Source organism: Xiphophorus couchianus, chromosome 22 (assembly GCF_001444195.1).
Source record: "Xiphophorus couchianus chromosome 22, X_couchianus-1.0, whole genome shotgun sequence".
NCBI lineage: Eukaryota > Metazoa > Chordata > Actinopteri > Cyprinodontiformes > Poeciliidae > Xiphophorus > Xiphophorus couchianus.
In genome coordinates, this window is record NC_040249.1 from 23,240,525 (window position 1) to 23,266,242 (window position 25,718).

At 35.5% G+C, this 25,718-nt stretch overlaps 1 protein-coding gene across 1 annotated transcript; it reads left to right on the plus strand.

Moving 5' to 3' along the window:
* The first annotated feature begins 3,503 nt into the window (after positions 1–3,503).
* fam204a (family with sequence similarity 204 member A) lies at positions 3,504–23,932 on the plus strand. The gene is made up of 7 exons (XM_028007934.1): positions 3,504–3,870; positions 3,949–4,030; positions 4,104–4,134; positions 6,661–6,763; positions 8,789–8,878; positions 23,346–23,455; positions 23,590–23,932. The coding sequence occupies exons 1-7, from the start codon at positions 3,637–3,639 to the stop codon at positions 23,639–23,641; spliced, it is 702 nt and encodes a 233-aa protein (XP_027863735.1). The 5' UTR covers positions 3,504–3,636; the 3' UTR covers positions 23,642–23,932.
* The last annotated feature ends 1,786 nt before the right edge of the window (positions 23,933–25,718 follow it).

The window sequence follows — 25,718 nt, forward strand, 5'->3', positions numbered from 1 at the left end:
GACATTTTAGGGGACAATAAGCCAAAGCGTTGTCAGGAAATAGTTGATGTATGAGTTTCATGCCTCAGTGGTTCCTCAAAATGAATAGGCTCTGGAAGATAGCAGGGGCCTGCAACCAGCCCATTTCCTCGAATTATCTACTTGTTGTCAATTTGCACAGTGGAATTACACATGCAAATTGAACTGCCTGCACAAACACCACTTGGAGATGATAAAAACAAATTAACAAAGGCTATAGAAGGAGGATTTATTTCACCGGCTAACCCGGGTCAAGCAATACATGTATTTTACGATTGTGTGTACCCAATTTTGGTGTAATTATATCAGCAAATTATTCTTTGTAATCTTATTATTTTTTCCCCCCAACCTTCTCCTTACACACATAATTAACTTCTGGCAGAAAAACGCCGGCTTTTAATCTGATTCGGGTTTCGTTTTTGTTGCAAAAACTCAAAGGAAGGTGAAAGGTGAGCAGTTTAGCGACACTGTTTGGTTTAACTACTTGGTTTAAGTGCAGACAAATCCACATAACCAAAGCCACCACATTAAAATATATATATAAATATATAAAATCACCTCTTAACATCATCCCTCATACTGGCGAGGAAATTAAGAGTCCCCAGACCTCCACGTTTGCTATTAGATATCTCATTTACTTTGTACACACAGCGCTAATCTCCACTAATGAATTCTGCCACACCAAGCCAGATCGAGATGACTTAAAATTATTACCACTTCCACAGATATGCCTTTCCTCATTTGAGGCTCAATTTGGCTGGCTCGCAAAAACAGTCTGTCACAGTAAGATACTAATAATTAGGGTTTTAAGATGATTAGTTTATCTCTGTGCTCTTACAGTCCTGCCTCTTATCCACCGTGGCCAAAAACTTAATAAGAGGCTCTAAGTTTTAAACAGCCAACTCCAAATTACCAAGAAATGACAGAAATAATGAACTGCAGCGCATTGCCAGGGAGAGAGAGAGGAAGATAGATGGTGGGGAAGCCAAGACATTAATTCAACTGTGAAATAGAACACAAAGCCTGTTAATCAATAAAAAATGATTTAAACCTGGAAATCAAATTTCTTTAGCTTTAACGTTGACTTTGTACATTTCGTTTACCTTCAGTCTCTGATGTGTTGTCATGAATGTAATTAAAGTGGCGATAATGCAGAGTGAGTGATACCAGTTAATGGCGGCCTATTTCAGAGGATGAAATGTATTTTACATGTTCATGATGACATAAGCTTTATCACTCAACTTTAATATACGCAGCAGAAATAAACCGGATAAATCTCTAAGATCATAGGAAGGTCAAGGACTTTTACATTATTTATTTATATTTAGGCAAAAACTCAAGTTGGTATTATAAGACTATTAGGGCTAGGCTAAGAGAAAAAGATTATGAGAAAAAAGTCATAAAATTGCAAGAAAAACGCTGTGTTAGAAAAAAGTCATTTTAGTCGTAAAGACATAAGTCGAAATAATGAGAATAACATCTTAATAAAGTTGAAATAAGTGAAAAAACTCAGTAGATTGTGAGAAAAAAAGATTAATGACACAAGAATAAAGTCATATTACCAGAATAAAGTTGTAATAATACCAAGAAAAGTTAAAGTAATACAAAAAAATTCACAAGAACAAAGTCGAAATAATACAAGTCAAAAGTAATAAAACGCACAAAAAAACCTCATTATCAGAATAAAGTCTGAATATTAGGAGAATAAAGTAGCAATATTATAATAACTCCAACACAAAACATAGTAAAAACTTAAAATGAGGAATGTTGCGCAGCATATAAAGTTATACTTTGGTTTTACAATTGAGAAAATATTTCATCATTTAACATATCAAAGTCAAGTTATTATCAGTAGCAGGACTTTGAAATGGTTATTAAACTATTTAATTTCTTTTTAAAGAATACCTTTTTCTAGTAATTTTACAACTTTGTCCTGTAATATTGTGACTTAATTCTTGTTATTTCGGAAATAAAGGAAAATAATTACTAATAAATATCTCCTGAAATAGATTTGTTTTTTTTAAAAAGTAAGCATATTATTATTCCCATAAACTCAACATTATGTCAAATAAGCAAAGACAAAACTCACCGATAACAATATTTATATTCAGACACTATTACCGCTTGTCCATCAAAACAGTTTTTAATAATATTTTTTGTATGTAGATGAGCTAGCTTTAGCATCAAGCCGGATTAAAAATAAAGCACTACTTTTTCAATCGACCTTTTTATATATAGTCTGAAGTTATGGGTCTTTTACCCTTTATCCTGCATTTATGTGACACACAAAATACAGGCTATAATTTATGTATATTACGGTCCCAGCATTAAGATGCAACCAAAAGGGGGCCTAATGTGAATGAATGTGAAAGAGCAATTTAAGGGTAGATGCCTGTGCCAGTGCCAGGGGCTATACAAGATTTGCATGCTAATCATTCTAATAATAATGTCATGCCCAGAGCACTTTAAGCAAATTGCGAACCACTGGTCATAGAAGGAAGCTTATCTGAGTCAGAACATGACACAAATATAGGTTAACATCTGAATGACTCCTGGTAATTCACGAACCTGTTAGTCGCCTGGCTCACCTCAATTAGAAGTGGCTTTCACTCAAGTTTATTCAAGTTTCTACAACTACTGCCTTAACTCTTAAAAGACGTTTTCAGATTTTTATTTGGAGGGTTCTTATGTTATGGGCTATTATTACTAAAGGATACCACTTTTACTTCACTTAATAGAAAGAAAAAATGTCAGTTTTGGAATTTGTCTCCTCACAAAAACACAAAATTATGATGTGCAAGCTAAAAGAGTGCCACAATAACTCCCAATGTTTCAAAATTACAAGCTGCCAACTGTAGGATGGCTACCTGAGCAGATAGCCTGACTAATTACCAGCTAATATCCACTTGGTGTTATTCTAAAAAGAACAGGAAAATGAAGAATAGTAATATTGCATGCAATATGCACTTAAAAATCACACGTCAATTTAGCGGGTTGCTAATCGTTATTATTAAATCACAATAAATAAAGATTATTGATAACGTTACTACTGCTACAATATTTTTGCAACAGTACGTTTTATTTTTATATTATTATGTAATGTAGAATTTGGATTAGAGCCATCATCTGATAGTGGCAATCCTTTTATTTTTACTGACAGTACATGAATGACTTTAAAAAAAAACTTTCAGAGGAATCGATCTACCAGCTAGCTAGCTAAGTATCTAGCTAGCGAGCTAGCTATTTGCAATTTAGCACTCAATCGACTAAGCTGTCGATTTTCAGCTGTTTATAATGGAAGAACTGAAAGAATCATAGAATTTGAATGTATTCCACCTTTGAATATCAATACAAATCCAAACATAGTAAAAAGGACTGAATTTTCATAATCGAAACGTCCAAATACATTTTCAGTTTCATCCTCGTTCAGTCATTGGTGAGTTTCCTCAACGTCATTCGCTGTCAGCCAATGAGGGCGTTCACAGCAAAAACGTCACCGTGTTTACCCGGAAACGAGTGCCTGTGTTAAGCTGTCATGTAGTTTAAGGATTTCCCGGAGTTTTTCACCGAGTAAAGCTGAATATTTTGGATAATTTTAGTTTAAATGAGTGACTCGATATGTATAGCGGGCTGTTACCCAAAGATTTAACGGAAGACGACCTCAGTCCAGAGGAGGAGGAGAAGGATGAACTAGAAAATGATGTTGTCGAGAATCTTTCTGCTGGAAATGTAAGCCATGGTGCTGAAAACTCAGGCTTTCCGGATGATTGTGAATCCACTCAGACTGGGAACGATGTCGACGATAATTGCAGGACATGCAGCATGCATGGAATATCCGAGGAAATGTGGCAGGTAGGTTCCTATGATGAGCTGTACTCCTGCTTTTATTAAAGCTGCTGTGAATTAACTTTATTTGTGTGTGTGCTGCAGAAATTTCAGGAGCTCCGGAAAAAGAAAGATGAAATTAAGACAACAAAGATCCATGAAAGAAGAAATAGAAGACGCAAAAAAGGTAAATAAACTCCATGATTACCTCAGCAAATTTAAAAACGACTTTATTAATTACCTTATTTTGTAATTAACAGAAAGAAAATGCGAGGAACCTACACAGGACAGGTAAAATTTGTGCACCGTACCTCTTAAAGAATGTTATGTAGGCTGCAAATGAGTACTTTTTAATAAATTCTGCATTAATTGTCAAACATAGAGTGGATATAGAATATTTTATCTCCTTTTAAAAATGTTAAAATGTCAGAGTTTTGTGATATAAAATCATTAGATCTTGACAAAATATTTACTTCATTCTGAAGTTTGAACTGAAACAGTGACGTTTATAAGAGGGAAATACTTAATTGAAGCATCTTTAGCTTCAGTTTCATTGTTCAGCATCATAACTTTTCTTTCACTTAACCTTGCAAAAGTTCTCCAAATCTATCAGATTGTGAGTCTCCTCTTGTGCTAAACCGTTTTGAGAATATTCCCACAGAGATTTCAAGGCAGATTTAGTAGTCAGCGCTTGCTGGGCCAATCCAAAACGTCCATTTTTCTTTGGGGTCTTTCACTGGTTGATCTGGATATCTGACTGGAATCGGTTTTCTAGCAGACATATGAAAGGTTTGTGGCAAAACTTACTGATATTAACAGCTGTTTATGGTATCACTTTAACTAAAATCCCAGCTATCTGTTATACAACTACAGTGTGTCTTCAGTCAGAGGCTTTTTCAGTGAGACAGACTGCTACTGGAGATCCTTCCTGCCCACAACTAATCCTGTCCTAATAAGCAATTAATCAATCATTTCCTTTCTGATGATTAATACTTGTTGATGGTGAATTTTCTCTACAGAGACTTCATAATCCATTTTATTTATGGTTTCAGTTGTTTGTATTCTTTAATTTCTCTTTTATTTGTTTTATTTTGCTTATTTAAAATGTCTTCCAGTTTCAGTGTTAAATGTTCTCTACAAAATTAAAGTTCATTAGTTTTCCAGATGATGAACTTACGTTGTTATCTCATTATATCAGTTGAACATGATTTATACATAATAAATAAATAATAGTTACTGGAACAATTTATCGTCCAGTAAAATTAGTTTTTGTTACAGGCCTGGCCACAACAATCAGCAGCTACACCAACTTTTTGAAGAAACTTTGATAATATGAGTTGCAACAACATTTAATTTCCTTTTGGTATGAATAAAGTATTTTTTTTAATTGAAATGATTTGAACAAAAGTAATCCCACAGCCCAATCCTTCCACCACCAACATCCCCTATAAGTTTGGTATTGTTTCGGTGATGTTCAGTGTTGTCATTATGCTAAGCTCAGGGATCTACCAGTCCATTTAGAGAGACAATGAGATGGTACCAAAAACAGATCCTTGAGGGACTCCACATGTAATCTTTCTTTGCTCAAATCTATATTTACCAAAGTTTACTAAGAAAGTAGTGAAATATTCCTCTACCACCCAGCTGACTCTAAATAAATCCTGAGCATTATCTTGTTTTGTGTTTGGCTAATGAAATAATTATCCAAATGTTTTGAATGTTATGAAAATGCTGAGAAAAATAAGTCTGGAAAAGTATGAAATTGGCCTGGACAACATGGCTAAAAATGGTATCATATCAGTCAACATTGATAATTACTGATTAGTTTTATGTTTTAAACATCTGAAATACTTCCAAACTGGAGGCGTGACCTTTGCTGTTTTATCCAGTTTTCACTCCACAGCGTTGTTTTTCATTTTTAAGCAGTTTTGTGGCACAGTGGGGAAACTTGAAACTGCTGCTGCGGAATTTACTCAACAGGTTGTTGCTAGGTAACCAAAGAGCGAGTGAGTTGCTAGGTAACCAAAGAGTGAGTGAGTTAGTTAATTCCAACCACTTTTAGGTTCAGTGGTTCTGTTAATATTATATATACAGTACAGACCAAAAGTTTGGACACACCTTCTAATTCAATGGGTTTTCTTTATTTTCATGACTATTTATAAGGCAAGAAATCCCACTTATTAACCGGACAGGGCAGGTTGACCTATGAAGTGAAAACCATTTCAGGTGACGACCTCTTGAAGCTCATCAAGAAAATGCAGAGTGTGTGCAAAGCAGTAATCACAGCAAAAGGTTGCTACTTTGAAGAAACTAGAATATAAGGGGTATTTTCAGTTGTTTTACACTTTTTTGTTTAGTTCATATTTCCACATGTTATTCATAGTTTTGATGCCTTCAGTGTAAATCTACAATGTCAATAGTCATGAAAATAAAGGAAACTCATAGAATTAAAAGGTGTGTCCAAACTTTTGGTCTGTACTGTATATTTAATATTGAATATATTACCTATTGATACTGATCATGTGTCTATTGCAATATATATTTTTGATTTGTTGTCAGGCCTTAGTATGACATTTTGCATTTATAAAATCTAGCTTGTGATATATTTTTATGCCCTTGTTGGTAATTCATTTGAGATGCCAGAAGTGCCAAACATGTTTTGTTTTCTGGATTTTCTGGAGTAATGTTCCAGTAATTCTTTCATGACTGTTCTCATTTACTGCAACCGAACCAGGAAGGTTTATTTTAAATTATCCAACCCGCAGTTTGCCTTGCAGTGCTGTTTGTCCACATATATTTAAAATGTTCTGTTGTCAGGGAGCGACAGGACGGCCGGGAGAAGCACTGGAAGGAGCTGAAGCAGTATTTTGGTGTGAACGATCGATTTCAACCCCCTGCCTGCTCCAAGCCGCCTCCGAAGGTAACAAAGCCTCCCAACCTGTCCTCTGAGCTTTAATTCTGTCTCTATAGCCGCTGTTAGTAACACCTTTACATCCTTTTTGTCTCTGTGCCGCTGTGTCTTCTGATTGTCTCATACGATTTGACGTGTGGATTCTTTGTAATGACTCAACCTGACACAGAGAAGAATATTAGGGATTATGTTCTGTGACGTTTAGTGATAAGATTAGCCTTTCTGTTGCGCTTGAGATGAAAGTGTGATTTTTTTTTCTAGAGAAGAAGAAGTCTGAATGTTAGCAGACAAAAGGAGTAGCTGTAACTGAAAATAATTTATTCCAACACTGGTTACTTCATTTTTCTAATATTAAAACTGCACTCTGGTAATACTGTGACTTTATTCACATATCATTACAACTTTTTTCTCATATTACTACGACTTTACTCTCAAATTATGACTTTTTGTTGTACAACTTTACTCTCTTTACATTTTTATTCTTCTACTATACGTTTATTCTGGTGTCGTTGCATAACTTTTTTGTCATATTGCAACTTTATTCTCAAAATATTCAGACTTTTAGTCACACGATTTTATTCTGGTATTTTTATGACTATTTTCAAATTATTTTGACCTCTTTCCTCGTATTATTATGACTTCCCATATTATTTTGACTTTATTCTTGTAACATTACAACTTTTATCTCGTAATGTTGCGACTCTATTCTTGTAATTTAATTACATTTTGTTTCTTAGCCCTAACACTGACCCAGAGAAAGCTACGTTTTAATGGAAAAAAGCAGCACAATATAAAGTATTGAACAAAGTTTAGGAATAAAACAAAATAATGTTCGTATGAATAAAATAAAAATCAACACATCAACATAATACAGCACTTTACAAAGCACTTTGTATGGTGTATAAGCCACGTCAAAGTGTTGCCTCATTGTGATGTGGGAATTAATTCAGGATTTAGAAAATTCTTTACAAGCAAAAATCTGAACAGTTAACTCACTCTTTGGTTGCCTAGCAACAACCTGCTGGGTAAGAACCAGTTTCAAATACCCTCCCAACTCTGGTTACCTAGCAACAACTTGTTGAGTAACTGGCACAGCAGCAGTTTAATGTTTCACTGCTGTCTTATGACTGCTTAAAAATAAACGACAACGTGAATAAGAGAGGAAAGGTCACATAAATAGTTTGGAAGTATTTAAAACAAAAAAACTAGTTAATAATCATTAATAACGACTGATGTGAAACGTTTATAGCTGCATTATCCAGCCCTAGTCTCTCATATAAATATCAGCCGATCACGATCAACCAAAATGAAGGAAATCTCAAACAGTTTAACGGTTTACCCCTAATCTGTTTTCCAGGCTGTGTAGAAATGTCACAACTCATCCAATAGCTAATCTCAAACGCATTTTTAGCACTTAGCTCTAATAACATGAGAATAAAGACATAGTAATATAGTCATAAAAATACAAGAATAGTCAAAGTATGAGAAATAATTGAAATAACACAACTCTTCTTGATGATAACAAGAATAAAATTGTGAGTAGCTTGAGCTAAATCTGGTGCTTCTTCATGTTTTTTGTACATTGTCCCTGTTTTAACTAAACTATTTTTACTGCAAAGTGAAATAGTAGTTAGTAGTAGATTAAATATTACTACTAAGTGGTTTTGAGTATCTTTAATGTGGAAATATTAATATTTACGACTGCAATCTGGTGTATTTTATTTACTTTGATGAAGATTTGGCCTCCTGGGGCCTGTCAGCGGCTCTGTGATGGAAATATGTAATTAAAGAATCACATTTATGATTGGTAATCTCCTGTAGCATTTCCAAGATTTCCTCACTAATATCCAATCAAAGAGGTTTTCATTTGTGAGGCGAAATCTACATATTTGTAGTAATGGCGATCATATTAAAAATACAGCCTTGGGGGAAATTTTCAAGTTACTTTGATTTATTTTTTTCTTCTCTCTCGCTCTCTGTCTGCTCGCATTTCAAATAAGAAAGAGAGAAAAAAAACTGAATTTTTATCCGCAGTCCGGCCTGGAAAAGAGCATGGAGGAGGCCGTCGCTGAAGGGGACATTGCAAAGGCGGAGGAGATGAGCGACAGACTCGCCAGTCGAGAGGTACGTTCAGCAGATAGATAAGCCATCTTTGGGCTGCGCCCGCTGTGACAAATCAAGCTAATGGATCCGTAGCCATTTTCTGCTGCAAAGACAGAGAGGAACAAAAACACACGCAGACATCCGCCGCTCAGTCCCGCAGCCCTTTTCCTATTGAGTTAATGGAAAGCCCTCCCCTTAGTTTTGAAGTGCTGCAGTGTCTAAAGGACTTTTGGCTCTGCTTTTTAATGAACGGCTGCATTTCTTTCAAGCCAACTGTTAAATCATTCTGCAGGTAAGAGTTTCATACCTTTGAAGTGTGCGTGTCCCTAAATACACTGCCTGAAGTTTTACTGAGGCTGGCGTCGGAGATCGAGTGGCTTGGAAGTAATTTAGCATAAAATGTAGCACACACACACACACACACACACACACACACACACAGATATATACACACATGCATGTAAATTTGGTTTAAAAGACACAAAGCTATACAGTGCTGAGCTGCAACAAACTTCAATGTCTTTGTTTTATGTTTTGTGTCGCTTGCAGCATCAAATGAGCTTCAATCAATAAAAAAACTAAATGTTGGCTCTGGTTTTATTGTTGGGCCAGAATTTCAGCTAAATCATTCGAATAATACTCAAAATTTTGCCTTCATGAAAATGTAAGAATATACTTCATATTTTCATCTTGTTTACTGCAAAAACACAAAATCTTACTAAGTAATTTTGGTTTAGTTTCATGAGAAAATGTATTAGCACCCTTGAAATAAGGCAAACTAACTTAAAAGTAACTTTTTAGCAAGATATAGGAGCTTGTTTTAAATAAATATTTTCTTAATATTGATTAAAAAGTTGGCAGATAAATGAACTTATAAGATTAAATAAATGTCTTGTTACAAGTAAAATAATCTGCCAATGGAACTGGCACTTTTTCATCAATAAGATTTGGTAAGATTTTGTGTTTTTGCAGTGTTTGTTTATATGATAGTTGCCAGTTCCAGAACGAATGAGGTAAGGCCGCTACTCGTTGTTTTCCCCTTATTTTATTTTACAATAAATTGTATATAAATGTATTTATTGCAGTCCACAGAATAAATTGAAATACACTTTACAGTAAACTATGAAATATATGAATAAATAACCACTGTAAACATGGCAATATTTATGGAGTATTCAGTGTTAAATATGATGAAACAGTAACAGTCAATTTCTGTTTCACTCATTGCTTAAGTTGGAGAATTCAACTTACAAGTAAACTGTATTTGTATTATTTTTGGGTTTGTCAACTTTAAAGTTGATTAAATTTATACATATAAACATTATTTAAACAACTGAATTCAACAGCTAAGTAGGCAAACATCTTGGAAAAAGTTAATTTTTTTGTCTTGGTGATCATAGAGATGTTTTGTGGGAAACGTGAAAAGACGGATCTAAATTTGGTCAGCAGACGTTTTCGCCATGGAAGCCATTTTGCCCAATATTTATTTCTTTTTGCTGAATCGTGACGTCTGACCAAACCCAGACTGAGGTTTGTAGGTGGACCAGAGTTTGATTAGCATTCACACCTCCCCCCAAAAATGGACTTTCCAGTCAAACTGATTAAAGCTGACTAAGCATGGCTGGTGGGAATGAATCTTCAGTTCTGTTTCTGTAGATCAGGGTATGATGTGTTGTTTTTAGAGATCTCCTAGCCTGCTTCGTGTTGTCAGCCTGATACTACGCTGGGGCTGTTTTGCTGTTTCAATAATTACTTGCAACTCCATTTCTTGGTCTATATTCGGCTAATGTTGAAAAAACACTATTTTAAACTGTGGTGTTTCCATGCGTGAAATTAAATTAAAATCACTCATGGATAAGCTTGTTCATGCGATAAATCATTACAATCAAACAGTTACATGACAAGCCAGTTTACCTGGAAGTGGCTACATATGGGGCGTTTTGGGGAAGCTGCAGTTTTACAGAGGAGCCATGGCTTCAACACGTTAGGACGACAAACAGCTTTTAATAAAAGCTGTTTTCTGGTGGAGCCAGAAAAACAACAAACCATCATCCTCCAACTACTTCCTGTTGTCTTCTTTGTCATTTCTGCCAGTAGTAACATCCAGTTGTTGATCACGTGACTCGTGCGGTGATAAAAAAAATTCCAATACATTTTAGTGACAGACAACTATTTTGATTTAAAAAAAAATAACATCAAGCACAAAAAGTTTTTATCAAAAATGAGTTTTTTCTAAATTGCCATGTTGCCATTAAGCGAATTCATTTTTGTAATTTCAATTTGCGTAATTTTATGGGTAGTAGAAACACATTCATCTCTCATTTCTGCCCCAACATTTACTCCAGTCGTGTTAGAGTCGGGCAGCATGAAGACCAAATAAAGCTTTGAAGAGGCCTAGTCAAAACCTGGATTTAAATCTGATTAAGATTCATGCTTGAAAACAAACCTGTGTGGCAAGTTATCTTTTTCAGATAATAAAATCCATTTAATGATCTCAAACATTAACATGTGACTGAAAAAAATGCAAAAAACATGAAAGCATTTTAGATGTTTTGGATCCCAGGGTGCACTTTCTTTTTCCTGTTCTAACCGGACTCAGAGCTCTTCCATCGTTTGGACCGGTGTTACCAACACGCTCCAGTTTTAATGGACATCGCTCCGTTCATTCCCCGTTTTTAACCAGCAGCAGATTGCTGGAGTTTAAAGGAAAGCTCTGCTGAGTGGCACCTGCGCTCTTCCCTCCTGAAAGCCTCTTACGGTGCTGCCGGGTTGGTTTTAGCCTGAGCTGAGGTTCTCCGCTCCTCGCCGCCCGGCGCCAGAACCGTGATGGGGCCTGACAGCAGTTTGGCAGCAGACACCCTTTGCTGAGCAGTGATAACTTCATTTCAGGGGAAACTGACTATTGGAGTCACCAAAACCAAAAGTGATGCAAAGTTTTGCATGTTTACTTTTACAGTCATTGCAGGAATGTCCGAAGTTCTTGTCACATGGGCCAAAACTGTCGAGTCAAAAGTAATCACAGGCCAAAAGAAGCAACATAAATCAAACAAATAAAGTATCACGATTAAAATTTTTTTAGAAATAGATAATTATTGTAGATCCAAAAGTTGAAGGGGATTTTACAGCAGTGTTTTAGGGCTGCTGTAAATAAAATAAATAAAAGCAGTATATTTCTGGCAGAAATTAAAAAATTTATTTCAGAAATTTATCTCAGAAATTTTCAAATATTTGACTTTTAGAATGTTTTAAACGTTAAACATTTTCAACTTTTGAAACTCAAAATGTTTCAAGTTATTTTCTCGAAAATTTCTGAGATTACTCTCAAAATTTCTGGTTTGTTTTCTTGAAAGTTTCTTGAAAAGACTTTGGAGCTCTAAAATTTCAAAGTTTTTTCCAGAAAATGTCTTAGATTAATCTCAAAATTTCAAAGCTAATTTCTAGAAATCTTATGAAATTAGTCTCAAAATTTTAGATTTTCACATTTCTGACATTTGGAACTCCTAGATTTCCTAGATTAATCTTAAAATTAATTGTAGATTTTGCATGTTTGCTGTTTTTAAAGAAAAGCGTCTAGTTTTCCGTTCATTTTGGGCTTGATTGAACAAAATTATTTTCAGTAATAAATTTTGAAGTTAGTTAACTTCAATAAAATAAAAGTCTTTACATTTGATTGGTTTAATTGGTAATAATTTTACCCTTTTAAAAAATTGAAAGTCTCCATCTGCATCTTGGGATTACATTTGGAACATTTTTGAATTGAAGTTGAGGGCCGCACAAAATCAGTGGAAGTGCTACAAATGGCCCTCGCGCCGCATTTTGGACACCGCTGGTTTGTTACATTCACCAGATCGATGATCTCGACTTCAAGGTTCAAACTGAGGCCTTCGTTTAAACCACAGAGGCTTAGATGATGTTTAATTTACAACGTTATTCTGTCAGGTTTTTTACTCTGAGAACAAGAAAAGGTTTTCTTTAAAATAAAAAAATGTAAAATCTTTGCGACAGCTGTGAAGAAGTAAAGAGGCCCGTTTGTCCCTTTCAGGCATCGCTTTGTAAGGGAAACGCTGGGCGACAATGTTTCAGCGTATTTACATCCTCAATCTAACGGATTCGCTCTTATCTCCTCAAAGCAAAGGGAGAGCCGGCTGTCAGAATCGCACGTTTACAGAAAGAAAACTGTTTGTCTCTGTTGTTTAGAGCTCCCGCAATTCGAATAATCACTTCCATTTGCTCCACTTTTCTGTTTTTCTATCTTAGCATGAAAATAATTTGATTGGGAGAAAATAAAACCTGTTGTGAATGCTCCAAACTAATTCTGATATGTGCTTCTCCGTCCGTCTTTGATGCGTCATTATTGGGATTCGAGGTGTTTGTTTTATTGTCATTTCAGCTTTTAAAGCCTCTTTGATTTTGGATTAATTCCTGCTTGTTAAAAGTGAAAGTATTAACAGCTCCAAAGATGCAACAACCTCCATTTTTAAGGTAAATAAATAATAATAAAAACATTTTAAACAAAGCTTTAGCTAAGCTATTTATGGCGTTTCTTTACAATCTGGAAATCCGGTTTTTCTTTTTCTACTTACTGGTTTTAAAGAAATGCAGCTTTTTTCATTCTAAGCAAAATTTAGTACTTTTATTAAATTAGTTTTAGTCATTTTTGCTGAACTTTATCAGGTATGAAACAGAAACGTTTAATATCGACTACAAGTCAGTGAAGGAATCTTTATTCATTTAGCTAATTTCTTCACTTTTTATTCAACAAAGAACATCAATAAATATGAATAAAAATAAACTCTATTACTGTGCGCAGGTTAGTGATACAAATCAATGGCCTCTAAGTGATAGGTGTCTTCAATAAGCCTGTTTCAAAATGTAAAGACTATTTTATCACCATTTGTCATTACGTTGGTCCCCTAACTGTTCGTGGATCGGTAGTCACAGATTTTTCTGAAAATTAAGACGCAGTGCTACTTGATACATGATTGGCTGGCGTTGGCAAACCAGCCAATCCAGCAGCTGCATTCCATTTTGCTTGTTGCTGATTGGCTGAATCCCTAAGAGCAGAGATAAGAAAGCTGTTAGCTTCTGCGTTAGCGCTAAGGCAGTTTCCTCTGTGCGTATTTATGTATAAATAATAAAACATGCCGTCACTCAGAGCACAAACATAGAATTAGACTGAATAGATCCGCCCTTATGGATTGGGAACATCTTCACTGATATTAATATTGGATCGGTCCATTTCTAATTAGAACTAGAGATGAACTGATCCGATACTGACAGTGTCCTGATCTATAAGGGCAGATCTATTCTGCCTGATTCTAAGCATTATTATTTATTTTACCTTATATTTTGAATCCCTAATTACACTTTCTGAACCTTTGGACAGCAAGTTTGTTGTAGTTTATCTTTTACATGTTTGACCAAAATATTCAAACTATAATTTTTGTCACTTTCACACTGTTAAAACACTAAATGTTACCAAGTATTTTTATCCATTTCCTAGTAAAAATATCTTAGTAAAGTTAAAATAAGACAAAACTTACTAATAAGTAACTTTTAAGCAAGATATCCAGGAGCCTGGTTTAAGTGAATAATTCCTTAATATTGAAGAAAAAGTTCTGGTTCCACTTGGAGATTATTTCACTTATAACTTGGGGAAAATTGTTTTAAGATAAATAATCTGCCAAAAAAACAATAACTTTTTCATCAGTATTAAGAAATTATTCACTTAAAACCAGCTCTTATATTTTGTTGAAAAGTTACTTATAAGTTACTTTGTTTTATTTCAAGTGTACTAAGATATTTATACTAGAAACTGGAACAAATATACTTGGTAAGATTTTATGTTTTAAAGTTTACATTGGATGTTTTACTCCTGATTTTACTGACTAAACAAATTGAAGTTGTTTTACATGTTTGATGAAGCTAGTGAAGCTATTTCAGTACAGAGTTACCAAATAATTTTCTAATTAAGTAAATTTATGTTTGTGTTTAAGAAAAAGGCTTTAAATCAATTCTGATATATTTTTTTAATTGGATCGGACGATGGCAAGCTTCAGGTATCGATATCAGAAGTGAAAAAAGTGGATCGATGCGTCTCTAGTTGTAAAAGTTCAAAAGGTTTGGATACGTTTGATATGCAACAAAATGCCACAACATTCCCAAAAACCCAGTTTTCAGAACCCAGTAAAAAAACCCTTTTTACTGGGTTCTGAATGGACCGTTTTCACCCAGATTAACCTGATTAGCCAAACCGTTTGAAAATTGCTCCCTTCCTAATAGGCTGCACAATAATTAGGCGTATGAATATGCATTAGTAGGAGCGGTTTCTGCGGCTGGTTATGGAGCGTCCCTCATTATGTCTGAGCTCATGATTCAATAGGCGGCTGAAAGGAAAAGCCCCGCTGTCCTTGAAATCTACCCTTTGGAAAGCCTCGCCTAAACGCCGCCGAACAAAGGTGCTGCCGCGTTTTGTCAGAGGAGACATGGTGGCTTAGTTAAAACAAAGAGCTGAACTAAGAGGGTTTCATGATATTTATGTTATTTAACACCTTTTTTTTCTCACCACCTTCTGTTTGCAATCAAAAAAAATTAATGAGCGCAGCTTTTGTGGGAAGTGTTTTTTATCAGATTGAGCGTCTCCGCCCTGCGTCAGCCTGCTTCCTCCAGGCTACAGCGCAGAGTTTAGGCTAACTCTCCTTTTATTTATCACTGAATGAACTTATATTGTATCTCAGTGTGACTCACACTAAATGTTCGCCCCTTAATTTTGAAATGGATTTTTGAAACGGGTGCTAAGCTTTTATCAAATGCCTGGGAATCTCATTTGGATTATTGTATTTCATTAATTACTTGATAGACAAAGCGTACTTTTCAATGTAGATTTGTGTGCTGTTTAATTAATTAGCATGTTTTCTCTTTTAATTAAAGCATTTTTTTAAATTAAAGCCCACAGCAAAACACATATATAATTTGTTTGTAATTAGGCCTTAATTGGTGGTAGTGGAAGCTTAGCACCCTCGGTTTCTTTTTTTATGATTGCCATTTTATTGCCAGTCACTCATTAATTAAACTGGTTTTTTTCTAATTAGCTTATGAAACTGTTGATGGCATATTATTCTAAGTGTGAGTTCAAAGCCTCCCTCCTCAGAAGGGGAGAGATAATGGAACGGCACAAAGCAGGGAAACTTTTGGAGATTTTTTTGTTGTCTATTCCCTGAAGATGACATGACATGGAATCAGATTAACAGAAAGGAAGTGGAGTTACGCTCTCGGTCCCAGAGTGGCTCCTTTTTCCTTTTTTTTTGTCATGTAATTCTGTTTGTTAAAGTGAAGACAAGATTACAAAAACCTTCCCCAAAGAGGAACGATCAACTTTTGTGGGAATACAGCAACACAGAGGTGACGGATTCAGGATCTGAAGTTGAAATTGCTGCGATTTTTAGCTGCAATTATGAAATTATCATTAAGTTTTCAGGAGAATCTGTTTCAATTTATCTATTGCGGCTCAAACTAGTTAGTTCAAATCAAAATCACGTTATTATTATTGAGTTTTACTGGATGATATATTTTCCCAGAAGTTATCGCGATAAACGGTTTGAGACCAATAATACAATGGTAATATTGTAAGATCACATTCTCAAATTTTAAATTTAAATGATCATTTAACACTGGAACTGGAAAACATTTTAAATATCCAAAATAAACAACAAGAACAACAAATAAAATGAATTACGATGTCTCTGTAAACAAAATTGAGACCAAACAAACTGAAAACTTTTGTCATCCAGTTTTTGGTAGAAAGAGAAAATAAATGATGCAAATAGAAATGATTAGTATTGTTTTTTTTTCATTCAGTTAATTGATTTATTTCTTATTGTGACAGGCTTATAGGTGATTGTTTCTATTTTTTTGTATTTTTTGTTCTCTTTTTATTAGGTTCCAAATTAAAAAATAAAACAAAAACTATATAAAATTGAAAATGTATACTTTAACAAGAATAATAAAATCTTCTACATGTTTGAAATAAAAATAATAATGACGATTCTGTAAAATGTAACCATTAACATATGCGCTAACAAACACGCTAGTTTAGCGCTAGCAGTAGAAATGACTCGTTGTTTTTGCCAAAGACAAAAAAATATTCCTTCAACTGGTAAAATCTGACACCACTTTATTTTTGTTCACATTTCATGAAAAAGGAAGTTGCACTCAGTGTCTTTTCCAGTGGTTTTTGGTGCAGCGCCCCCACAGGCCAGGAGGGGAACAGGCTTTTCAAAGGGTTTGTGTGGAAGTGAACCGCAGCAGCTGAAAACGTGACAAATGTTGCAACTTTAGTCCCCAGTTTCCACCGAGTCTACTGGACTATCAGGTGTGAAAACACGTACAGATTTCCAACATCCCAACCTTAGTCTGCAACCCGATCTGGGTGGTATTGATTGACCTCTTGGCCTTTTGACCCCCATCGTTGTTCCTGAAACACTGAAGCTTTCTCAGCTAAAAACACTTTTTTCTTCTTCTCCTTTTTCCCTCCATTCATCCTCACTCCAAAGAAATCATCCTGAAATAGCACCCAGGCTGCCTAATCTGATATTCATTCCTCTCTTATATAGCCCTGCTTTCCCAAAGTTGACTAAGGCCACATTATTTAGGCATTAAGGTGGTGTGATAAAGGAATTAGGCTGGTCATTAATCGTTTACACGTCAAATGCAGCGGAGCAGCTCGGGGAGGTGATTTAGTGAGGCAAAGCCATATACCCTCTGCTAATCCACCTCTCACACGTTTTAATTGGAAGAGGCTTCCTGGATAGGAAATTTATGAATGGGTTTAAGGCCATTTCTTCCTTAAAGCCATCATTTATTTCATATTGTTAATAGGAGCTTTAACACTTCATCCACACGGAGACGCATTTTTTCCTCCGGTTCAGCCATTGTCTTTGTGTGCCTTTAATTGCCGCATAATGACGCAATAAAGTGTTAGACTCTGTCTCTTCTACATTTAAGCAGCGTCATTTCTTTGTGGCTCCATGTTTGAGTCCTCACTTGGATCTCCATGACGACCCGAACAGAAAACAGTGTTGACTTAACCCTCCTAGTGGCCTTAAGCCGCCGCTGCAGCGCCGCCATTGTGCATTGATTTTTTTGTTTTTCTTCAAGTCTTCTAAAGGTCAGATAATTAATCCTCTGAATAAATCTTTTTTTTAAGGAGAGGCCACACAGGAGAGAAAGAGAAACGGCCGTGATGGACAATTAATTGTATGTTAATATGTGATGGAGTGGGAAGAATTGCCGTTTAGGAGCCACATAAACAAAGAGCGCAGGAGGTTTCCTGTCTCTTCCTGCTTTGTACTTCCAGTGCGATTTCTCACCAGTCTCTGATGTGAAAGGATTTGGCACTAAGATGCACGCAGGAGAAAGAGGAGGAGGAATGGGGGTGGGTAAAAAAAAAAGAAAAAAAATCCTGAAAAGTGGATCAAAAAAGTAAATGAAAAATAATGTCATATTACTGAAAATATGAGAGGCTAATTTGTGCCGACTTTTTGCTAATTTCGTTCTCGGCGCAGAAAGAGGAGCCGTCACCTGCTCGGCGACGCGGCGCTGACAGTGCCAGTGATCCATGAAATAAGCTGCCGCTGGCTTTGTTCAGATAAGAATGAACAAATCTGCACAATGTACTGCTCTCCGAATCTCATTTTCATACTTGCATGCAGGCTAAAAGAAATAAGCTGTTTGCAGGCTTGATTAATCAGACATTTGAGGGCTTTTTTTTTGTCTCTTTGATCTGCTCTGTCTCCTAGGTAACTTGGTTGACATTAATGTTGAGTCGCAGTAAAGACAATCAGGGAGTGTAGACTAAAACTGATAAAATTAAAGACCTTTAAGCTTTAAATATAGCAGAGGGTATGCTGGGAATTTGAAGGGAAGTGGGGGGTTTAGCTTTGCTGCAGGAATGTAGCAGGAGGCGTTTTCCAGACCTGCAGGAGAGCTGGTTAATGTGGGTAATCCTGTGTAAAAACGCTCCGCGCAAATCTGCAAATAAAACCATTTAGCATCACTTCTGTTTGATTTGCAACCGAAATGAGCAAATATCTTCTCATTTTTCACTTTATTCTTATTCTTTTCCAGTTAAAGGGAATGATTTTGAGTCTTTGTTGTGTTTTTTTTATGCTTCAACTGTCCTAAAATCTTTAAATCATTAAAAAAAAGTTTGTTGTAAAAGGAGGAAGTTACCTTGTAAATAATCAAAGGTGCACACTGGAGAAGATGGAAACGCATTTCAAATGTCTTTATTTTACATTGCAGCTAGAATAATATCAATACCGTTGTGATGGAGCATCAACTGATAACTGGAAAATTCATTCATGGCGTCACATTATAGGAAAAAAATTAAGTTATTAAGAAATATTTAAAAAAATATGGCAAACAAAAATGTTAAGAAGTAAAAATAAAAAAGATAAAAATGCAACATTATATTGAACATCACAATTAATTACAAAATTATGAGAAAAAAATCCCAAAGGTTTATGGAAAAGAGTGAGAACAACAAATAAGAAACTATTTTATTATAACAAAATTAAAACACAACAGAAAAATGTCAGTAAGACGTGAAAGTAAAAATAAAAAGGATTGAAAAACTAATATTACATTGAATATCTTAATGAATTGCATCATTATGGGAAATCTTACAGGAACACTATAAATTATAGTGGTTCAAATTTGTATATATATATATATATAATTTTTAGATTTATATCTAAATATCTTCTATAATTTGTTCTCTTTTTTCCCACATAAAGTGACAACATATCCATTCATGTCAGCCAAACAGGAAAAGATGCCAGGCGACCAAATTTGGTCACATCATGTTGGTCAGTCTGGATTTCAGTCAAAATACCATTTTTTATGGTCATTTGTTTGTTTTTATTTGATCCAGGAATCCTTCAGTTGCAGTTGGAGTTTATCAGCATTTTTTTTTCTAAATTAAGTCGATTTGACCCATTTAACCCCAACATTCCCCCATCAAGACGTTTTATCTGGAAATCTACTGCATACAGTGGAGCCTTCGTCCCTTACGGAGGAGAAAAACACGATTCTGGGAGTTTAAAACGTATAAAATGGCAGAGAAGTGCAGAACTGTCACAGCCTGTGTGCTCCAGGTTATTCAGACGCATTCAGAAATCTTGCAGTGACTGTATAGATGAATGCCTGCAGGGCCCAGCCGCAGCCCAGCACTTGCAGCCAGCCGAAGCCCTTATCTTAAATCCAAGCAAAGTACCATTAATCTTTTTGAAAGACCTTTATGGCTTTTAATGTATCCCAAATTAGAACATTTTACACCCTTGGTTCCTGAAATATGGTGATAAAAAGCCTTTAGAGTTTAATTTTTCCTGCCTGCTCGCTCTGACCTGCTTAATCCCAGCATGCATTAAGAGATATTTTAGTTTCAGTCTTTCTAATAAAGTTTATCCCACTTAATTATAATTGAAACATTTTTTTTTCCAGCAGGTCTTTTTTTTTTCCACAGTGGTGGCACATTTCTTCATTACCTTAAGACTTGCTCTCCCTGCTGATTGTGCTCTGAATATTACAGAGAATTATCCGAAGGTTTGGTGAAATTGTTCCAAGTTGTTTATCAAAGTTCGCCTTTGCTCGAATAATAAACCTATCTCAGGAGTGAAAGCAGCGGCAGGATTTTTCCCCTTTGTTTCGGGGCTTCTGTGTGTCTGGGGTTACTGGGATTACTGCGCTTCACAATGCGCGCATGTCTTCCCTGGGATTTCAATGTTTGCCTCTTGCAGTCACGGTCATTCTCTTCATCTTCTGATTTCTGCTTCACTCCAAACACACAAAGTCGCAGACAAAAAAGAAAAAAAGAAAAATGCCATTACGACTCTGGTGCAAAATCTGCAGAATGGTGGAGATTGTCTCTAATTATGGATTGTAGTTTTATTACATCATTTATTCTTGATTAATTGGGTTTGGGGTGGGATATGAGCTGCATCTCAAAGTATCAAAATGGCTCTTTTTGTTTTTGTATAACAATAGAACTCATAAACAAAGAAAATGTAAAAAAATTAGAATAGTCTCTGGTGACGAGTAAAATTATTATAGTTAACTAAAACTAACAAAATAAATGTAATTGAGAAAACATTTTAACTGAAATAAATAAAAATGATAACTGGGAAAAACTAAAACTAAATGGCCCTAATGGACCCACTGCAGGCTGAGATCCCGCCCCCTGCTGGAGGGCAAAATAACTCCTAGCTGAAGATGACTAGCATTGGATTTAGCCGTCAAGTTATCAACTTAATGCATTAAATCTTAAATGTACAACTGATGAATGAAAGGAAAAGGGACGCAGTGCTTTGCTACTAATTGTCAACACTAGACAACAAGGTCAGGAAAAAGTTTTAATTAAGAAAAGCAGTAGCGAGGACGTGGGAAGTAGTTCAGCTATGCTAGCTTGACTTTTATAACATAACATGTAGATGTGCTGCAGAATTCAATGCGTTTCGTTTCAGTTAAAAAATAAAAAATTCGACCTAAACACCAACTCTGACAGTGGAGCAGCTGTTTAAATTAGCTAATCTAGCACCGCTGTGTTAGCTTAGCTAGTAGCAGTGGTAGCTAATCTATCACAGAGATCACTTTTTAATAATCGCAAAATAAACATCAAGCCAAAAAAAAAAACTGTAACAGACTGAATGTTCTGTTCTTTACGTGGGAAATGTTTGGGTGTTTTTTGGTGTCGAATCCTGAAGCATAAAGTGCCGTTGTTGTTGGTCGCTATGGCAACGAATCTGTCTGCAGCGTAGCCGACACAGAGACCGAGAAATACATGGTTTTGAGTTATTCTTCAACAGTTTTTCTGCGTTATTTTTCCCTTTGCTGTGCTCCACTAAATAAATAAATAGTAGCTTCATCTCCAGGTTTCATTTTGTCAACGGGATTGTTCCACCGCGGCGCCGCGGCTAAAAGAATCATGTTGTTGCTTTCCAGTGTTTCCAAATTTGCGGATGTAAATAATATGAAAAGTGTTCGTATCACGTGTTTATAAAACTAAAACATACTGAAATTCTAGATATTTTCATGTTCATGAATCAGTTTATTTATTAGCTTTTCAAACTGACGTGAAATTCATTTTTCCCCCTACTTAAGCATTTCACATCAAGCAATATTCCATAATTTGATGTCAAATTACGATCACTAGTCTGCAAAATGCCAACAGCCAGAGTTAATAGAAAACACCGGAGTCAGCTGATTATTCAACATTAATTGAATAAAAGTTTTGAAAATACTGCTGAGTATTCATAACCCACTCAATGTATACATTTTCAATTCTGCACCTAAAAATTAAGCTAAGTATGAAAAACTAAAACTACTACTGGAACTAATTAAAACTAAACAATGTTTAACTAAAAACACTCTAAAAACTAATTAACACTAAATTAGACAAATAAAAAGTAAAAAAAAAAGGCTCTTTGAATTTAGTTTAACTGAACTTCATTGTATAATTAACATGTTTTACTGACTAACTTTATTTAAATAACATTCACTGCTTTGCAAAAGTATTTCACATTACAGCCAACATGTTTGTTTTTTTTCGACAGACGAACACAAAGTAATGGTGAAGTGAAACGGCTTTCATTTTATTTTATTTGTTTATTTATACGGAAACCGATTCGTCGATCACACGTCTTTTCCGAACCATCCAGGTTATCAAACCGGCCGATCCGGTTCCGTTTATTATCACAATTAGCTTCAAGCGTCACCTACGTAAGTCAATGAAACTGGTGTCAAACGTTTGTGTCATTTTAAAGATGTTAGTAAAAAGGTTTTCAGAGGTCAGCAGAAGTGTGTAGGTGTTTTCAAGGTTTGGAGAGTTCTTGATTTCTGTATAAAGTCCTTGAAAGTATTGATATTTAGTGCAGTTTTATAATGAAATACAATCTAGTGTTTGATTAAAAGCCTACATTTGGAAAATGTTATTTACAGTTAAAACCACGTATAAAATACTTTTTTTTCTCTGTCTGAAGATAAATCTTTTTTTTGCTTTGTGTCAGTTATAATCACCGTAATTATTTCTATATCTATTATTTCTAAGCAAGAGAATTTTTCACATTTTTTCAGAACATTAAACTTTGTTATATTTTAGTTAATATTGTCATTCCTGCTGTAGATTGTAGCATACTGTCATGAATTACTAAATTGAAGCTGTTATTTTCTACATTAGTTTGTTTTGTTTTTAACTTCAAAGCGTGGTGCTGGAAAAGTTTGAAAACCTACCTTGAAAATACTTGAAAAGTGCTTGAATTTTACTTTGGGAAAAGTTTACAAAGCTGATTTAGTGACTCTCTGACTCTCCTCATATCGTCCAATTGAGGGATAGTTTTGTGTTTACGTTGCTATTTAAGGTATTCTGGTGATTTTTGGGAGGCGTTTCACAGAAACAGACTCATTTCCGTTTTTTTCTGACGGATGTAAATAGATGGCTGTGCAAATCGCTCAGGCTGCTGATTGCCGTGACTTTGTGCATCGCAAACAGGAAGAGGAAGCGTTGAGGGCAGCGAGGAAGAGGAAGAGGCAGATCGCCTGGGGGTAAGACGTCCGCCTTGTGTCTCTGTGTTAAGGTACGCCGTCACGCCCCTCCCGCGGGTGGCGCTCTGGGTGAAAACGGCGCGGCGGAGCCTCTTCTCTGTCGGTTTTTGATGCTTTTTGTTTTTGTTTTGCAGGTTTGAGGCGAAGCAACGATGGGAAACCAAAAGCAATATGGGCTTCATGTGATGAAAATGGAGGAAGAGGAGTTAATTTGATTAAAAAAGTGTTTTTTTTTTCTTTTCATTCTTGTATGTTTTGAAGGCATTTCAGCAGCTGAATGTGAGGGGGAAATGTCAGGCAGTCGGCTGAGAGAAAACCAATCCAGAGTGAAGCAGAGAGAGGAAAATAATGAAGAAGCATTCAAATTAATTCCCAAGGCGCCCACTGGTGTCTGCATTGTGTTATTTTTCATTACATTTCAGTGATTTCAGCCTTTTTTCCCTTCCCTCCCCTTCAAATTAAATCTGGTGTACATTACTGGATGATGCGTTTATTTATTGCTGTAAAGTGGGTTAATCATGAAGGCGCTTCTTTCTTCTGTGCAGGAAGAGAAAGGGAAGATTAGAGCGCTAATGCAATGTACAGGATAATGTGCGATCGGATTTGGGAGCAGAAAATGAAATTTGGCTGCTGTAAACAGTTTGGAGCGGTCGCAAACTGCAAGTTTGAAACAGAGACTCTGCTGCTGGCCCGAGCCCAGCTGGGAGACGAGCCTTTGTCTCTGCGCCCAAAACAAGAGGCACACGCGTTCGTGTTTTTTTCTGAAGCCTACACTTGCTGCTCATTGTGCGCTGAGCTCCTCTGCAGCATCGCTTAAACATAAAAATCCAAATTCCAGTTTCTGCAGCTTTGATCTGCTTGGATCTGCAGCGGAAACGCGCTGAAAGCTTCATTCAGAAAGTCTTAAGTCCAAACTACAACAACGTATTAGAGAAATCGGAGACAGAAAAAAATGGAGTAACATTCTTGCCAAAAAAACTCAGAAATTTCCTGGAAAAAAATCTTCTACTTTTTCAGAAAAAAAACACAACTTTTAGTTTAATCTCAGAACTTTTTTTTAGAAAAAAACATTACATTTTCTCCATTTCAAAAGTTGATAGTTTTGAAATGTCCAACTTTTGAAAAATGTTTAAATTTTGAAATAAAGAAAGCTGAAAAATCTGAGAATCTCAATATTTCTGTGCTTTTTCTAGCTAACTTTCCACTTTAGGAGCCCTGAAAATTCATTGTTTTGTCTAGAAAATTTCTTAGATAGTTTAAAATTTTTTTGTTGCAATTTTTTTACTTTTCAAAAGGAGAAATTACAGATTTTTTCTAAAAATGTCTGAGATTAACCTCTAAATTTTTGAGTTTTGTCAAACAAATTTCCACTTTTGTAAATCAAATATTTTCTCGTTCTATCTAGAAAATTTTTGGAACCTCAAAATCTTTTGAAAAAAATTCTGAAATTAATTTCAAATTTTCCAACACATTTTTTTAGCTAATTTTCCGCCTTGGGAAAGTCAAATATTTTTTGTTTTTTCTGGAAAATTTCTAAGAATTTTGTTGATTATTTTCTTGCAAATATTTGACTTTTTAAGCCTAAATTTTAGAGTTTTTCTAGAAAATTTCAGAAATTACTTAAAAGATTTCTGATTTTTGGCGGAAAATGAATTAACATTTTTTTCTAACTGCTCTGTCCACAATATGCCATCATACCAAGCAGCAGGAAGAAAAGGAAAAAAAAGCAAGAGAGATAATTGCTTTATTTGTAATGATGGGCTTTTTTTTCTCAAAACAGATGATTGCTTTGCTTCAAGGTAATGAGAATGAAATTAAATTTAGCCAAGTTGTTTGCGTTGCTCATATTGAAGCGGTTTGTCCTCCGGTGAGACGAGAAACCTAAAGAAAAAGTCCTGCCACGAACCGACCCGATCTCCAGAAACCGAGCCGCTTTGTGGGAAATTCTGCGTCACGTTTCTGTCTCTCTCCCGGTTGTTGAGAATTGCTGCTAATTAAACTGTTAATTATCTCAGTAATGAGAGGCGAGTTAAAACTGCGTTAGGCTCATCAAAGTGCGGCGTGGGATTTCCCCGCTTTGATGGCGGCTGTGAAGAATATCTAAACTCAGGATGAGAAACATCAGAGATGCTTCATTAAATGAACCAAATGAGGGGAGGAAAGACGAGCGCTGACGTGAAATAAGTTTATTTCCATAAACTTGGAGTCAAAAAGACTCCAGTGGGTTTTTGGGGTTTTTCTTTCAACAACTGAAACCCTTCAT